Here is a 4,894-nt window from a genome sequence, read left to right on the forward strand (position 1 = left end):
CCCCCCCCAAGATTAAAATGCATGCTGCATACCTGTGAGTAAACTGAAGCCGTTTTCTGAGCTGGCCTGGTCCACGTTTTATTTGTATATCTCATAATCACAGTTACAGTCTCAAAAGGCTTCACAACGCCCACATTATGGAACAACAAATGTGAAAATTGGGTTGAATCTGCTGATCAGCAAAGTGTGGCCATTACACAATACTGAACAAAAAGGCTGGACTAAGAGCTGTGGTTTTTCCTGCTGAAGCCTGGGGTGTCTGGGTCCAAAGATGTGGGGTGATGGGTTCCAGTCCGTCTCGCTGTTGCTGTTGACATCCACAGTGCTGTCAATGGAGCGACCCACACCCACTGCCAGCTAGCAGGACTGCCAATCAATCAACTAACCAACAGATCATCAACACATCAGTCACAGCTACTCCTTTTATCTGCAAAGCTCTGCAAAGTAGCAATGACCTAATTAGACACACACACACACACACACACACACACACACACTGGCAGCTGTACTGGTACAGTCAATGAGGTGGCTCATTGTGATGAATGGCTGGGTGAGGGCTTTCCCTGGTGTAATTCTTTCACCTGCACCCGTCAAACGACTGGTTCATTAAGTCAAAAAGTCGTGCTTGTCCTCTGAAAGTTTTCCCATCCAGGGTAAATGAATCGGAGACAAATCAAATTTCCTGCCACAAATTCCCAGAAGGTCACATCATGGGATCATTTGACATAATCCTTGATCTTTTCTCACACGGTTGCTTCTGAAACTAATGCAATTTTTCTAAACTTTTTAGCTAGCTCTAGTTCTTTGACGTCTTTGACATTGCCATTCAGAGGAATGCTGCTAGTGTGGCGTAGTAAAAGTATCTAGGGTCAGAACAACTAACACTACAGGATGGATTGCCATGGAATGTACCGACATTCATGGTCCCCAGAGGATTATTCCTAATAACTTTGTGCCACCATGAGGTTGACATTTGTGTTTCTGAAAAGTCTCGACAAGTACTAAAATGTGTACATTTATACTAATACTTTGGTTTATGACCAAATAACTGCAAAACTAATGACTGTCTCAGCTGAACTTTGTGTTAAGGGCTAATTAGCCAATGCTGAATGCTAACAAGCTAAGCTAATTAAGCTACTTTAAGTCACTTTAAGTCAGTATAGGACTACCACTTTTAGTTGTAATCATCACTATGTATATATGTGTGTGTGTGTGTGTAGTCAATGTTGCATGCTAATAAGCTAAGCTAATTAAGATATGACATAGCACTTTAAGTCAGTATAGGACTACCAAATTTAGTTGTAATCATCACTATTTATATATGTGTGTATATGTGTGTGTGTGTGTATGTGTGTAGCCAATGTTGCATGCTAATAAGCTAAGCTAATTAAGATATGACATAGCACTTTAAGTCAGTATACAACTTTCATTTGTAATCATCACTATGTACTTTTTACTTATACTTATTAGCATTACAACAAAGTATTATTTTTGAGGTGTGTGTGTGTGTGTGTGTGTCCATGACCAACAACAATAATTAGTTTGCATTGTCATTGAGAGCAGGTTAGCTGCTGATGTTAGCATTTAGCTCCAAGCCCTTTCTGCCTACAGTAATGTTATAGATGTTATAGTAATGTTATACAGTATATAGATAAGATGATACCATTACTGCTATAAACTTTATCTGACCCAATATCATCCTCATGCCCCTCTATCTAGCATTAGGACCCTCCTAAACACATTTGGGACAAAATAAACATAATGGATTTCATATTCATACCTTATGCTACTTTTAGACTGTGGGCTGTATCAACTTCTATTACAGCATCGAGTTTCAACGTCCTTCCACATTTGTTTAACTAGTAAAAAGATGTTGTAGTACAGTAGCAGTAACCTTTGTAACATTGGCTTCTTTTAAATTTTCTCTGCGGTTGTCTGTGGCCCATCACTCCAAATAGTGGCTTTCTGTTTCCAAATGATAGCCATAGCCAGCAGTAGAAGAGTTGTATGCCCCTAAATACTCATAGAAAAACAAATCTCTGCAGCGTGTGTTGATGAGGGAACATAATTAATACTCATGGATTATTTACTGAAATTAAATAACATGACACAAAAATGATTACAAAACTGTGTTTGGTCTCAACTAAATTAGAACTTCCCCTCATGTTCCCAACTTCCCTTTATTAATAATACCACACCCACAATTACTACGGTGTGGCCGATTTGCCAATCATTGGCCTAGCTGTCAATCAAAATGACAACTACGACCAAAAATATGGAAAGTATTGAAATAATGACTATTGTTCCTTTAAATATAAAGAAAAAACAGGCTGTTTTGGCTCTTACACCAATTGGTCATTTGGGCGTTTAAAAAAAGAGAATCCAGATTTGTCAAGTTTTATCCCCACCTACACAACAGGTTATTAAATATGTGTTAAATAACACGTGAGAAGTAAGCTTATAGGTTCTGCTACCGGGTGTGTTTTCTGGGAGGTTGGCGGAGAGATGAGATGCAGAGTTCACCCAGTGATCTGCCATCTGGCCCGGGCTGGAGGTTTCAGCACCACGGACAGAGCACACTGCTCTATTATTAATGCTTTATGATTTCCAGAAAGATCTACCAGACAAACAACAACCCTTATGAGAACATAGTGACGTAGACACATCACAGTATGTAGCCACGGGAATGCGTGATTCCATTTAGTTGTATCATTGTAGAAAAAAAAAAGTTCATCCACCTTTTTATTTACAGGAATTCTAATTAGGCCTACTAATTAAATTCATTGACTCACAGCTACTGGATTTTACAACAAGGCTAGGGGCTTTAAAGGTGAAATGAATGTTCCTAAAAGTCAATGATTTCTATTTCTGCTGGTGTGTTTTCACCATCACCATCCCCACCTCCAACCAAAAGTCGTTTTACCCACCTTTTCATTTAACACCGCGTTTCTATAAAGTCCCCACGGGGCACTTTAGACACATTTAAAATCCCCGAGGGGGGGGGGGGTTGCAGGGATTTGAAGGCCCGTGGGTCATCCGTCATTGGTCCGCTGGACCCTCAAGCATCCCTTCGGCTCAAGCAGCCGCCTCCTTCTCTGCCACAAAAACGCCACACACACACACACCATTCAATCCGACGACTTGGCGGACTGCAGAGGATCTCTCCGGGAGGAGGAAAAAAAGAGAAAACTTTTGGCCAAGAGAGTGCCTCAGGAGTCGGATGGGCGGTTAGGTGATCTGGGGTAAAGTGATCATTGCTTGCGTATGGATTATCGATAAGTGCAAAAAAGGCGTTCTTGGCATTAGTTATTTATATATTCCTGTAAAAGCGGGGAGGATGCGAGAGAGACGCCACAGTGGCGAGGATCGCCCGCTCTGAACCGGGGGAGTCACCGGCAGATGATGTCCCTATGTGAAGCTTCCAGAGGAGACGAGGGAGGATGAAGAAAGGGGGAGAGGGATCGAGAGCGGCAGAGGTGGAATATAATGAAGTTGAGTGGGAAAGGACTGTGCACCGTCTTCTCCAGCACCCTCCTCTTCGTGTGCGCCCTGAGCGAAGTTGTCGTTGGATTAAGATGCGTCTCGTTGGGATCTACGGTGAGAGCGCATTTCCACCTCGGCGCCGCGGCCGGGGCTTTCTACTCCGGGCTACTTGTGGGAATCGGGCAGGTCCTGCTGGGCATCGCGCTGCTCTTTTGCATGGACAAGCCCGGTTGCAGGAATTTCTTTCTCCTCGGGGTTGTGGTCTTCTTGTTGGGAGTCCTCACCGCCTTCTCCGGGGCGGTAGTGGACGGGGACACGGCTTCTCTGGTGGAGAGGAAATACACCCACTACTGCTTCCCCTCTGTGGTTGTGAGCCCTGCCTGCGAACAGCTGAGGGATTATCAGCGGAGTCTGGTTGTTTCCACTGTTCTCAGCACCTTGGAGTGTCTCCTCGGGCTCATCAACCTGGTGGTCATCAAGAGGTACAAAGCCGCGCAGTTTTCTAGGAACCGGCAGTCCCAGAGGCAGCGCGCCGGCGCGATCCTCTTCAGCGAGGAGCGGGACTGCTCGGCGGATTTCCAGCCGGTGTCTTACATCAACCTGGGGGTTTTTAACGTGTTTGACGAGGCGGGTGCAGAAGTACAGTGCGGGGGACACCCGTCAATCGAGCTGCCGGGATACTCGCCCACGGACCCGGAGCTCAACCATTGCTTCCCTTTCTCCTACCCGCTCCCCAGCGAGCTGCCGCCCGCGTACGAAGACATTTTCCCCGCTGAGCCATGCAACACATAGTCGCTCTGGAAAAACACAAGACACCCCCCCCCCCCCCCTCTCTGCTGTGACAATCAATGACTTTTTGCTTAAACAACCCCCTCCTCTTCCAACCCCCCCCCCCCCCCCCCCCCCCCCCCCCCATCAAAAAGCTTCACAGGAGGACAGGAGCAGTGGATTTTAAGACACCGGATTCCTTCTCGTTGTGTTTTCTAACGTCTCCCCGGCATTGTGGTAGCCTACATCAGCATCCTGATGGAGATGGAAGGGATACAGGCCCAGACAGACCGGCACACCGAGGCCCACAACGCAACAGCTTGCTCGCATAACAAAAGCAGAGTTTTGTGTCCTGAATGTTTGCTGTTAACATTTTTACTTGTGAATAAAAAGTGCATTTAACCTCACCTGACGTCATGAAGCTGCTGCATGACGTAGCTTTTTGGAAGCCCTGTTGGTAAAACTTCATTTTCAAGGCGTGAACTAACTTCTGCTGATTGTTATGGAGCTGTGCAGTTAATCAATTTAACCATTGTAACTTTATAATAATCAAGAGCTGTGTAGTCCACTTTACAAGCCAGCAGTTGTTTTCAACCCCTCATCATTTGGGAAAACACCTGGAACACATCATCATCATCATGAT

General features: G+C 45.1%; 1 protein-coding gene across 1 annotated transcript; it reads left to right on the forward strand.

Moving 5' to 3' along the window:
* The first annotated feature begins 2,925 nt into the window (after window positions 1–2,925).
* On the forward strand, window positions 2,926–4,658 carry tmem271 (transmembrane protein 271). The gene has a single exon (XM_032510910.1). It carries the CDS (start codon window positions 3,487–3,489, stop codon window positions 4,273–4,275), a length of 789 nt encoding a protein of 262 aa, XP_032366801.1. The 5' UTR covers window positions 2,926–3,486; the 3' UTR covers window positions 4,276–4,658.
* Window positions 4,659–4,894: the final 236 nt, after the last annotated feature.

This window comes from Etheostoma spectabile, unplaced genomic scaffold (assembly GCF_008692095.1).
Source record: "Etheostoma spectabile isolate EspeVRDwgs_2016 unplaced genomic scaffold, UIUC_Espe_1.0 scaffold273, whole genome shotgun sequence".
Lineage (NCBI taxonomy): Eukaryota > Metazoa > Chordata > Actinopteri > Perciformes > Percidae > Etheostoma > Etheostoma spectabile.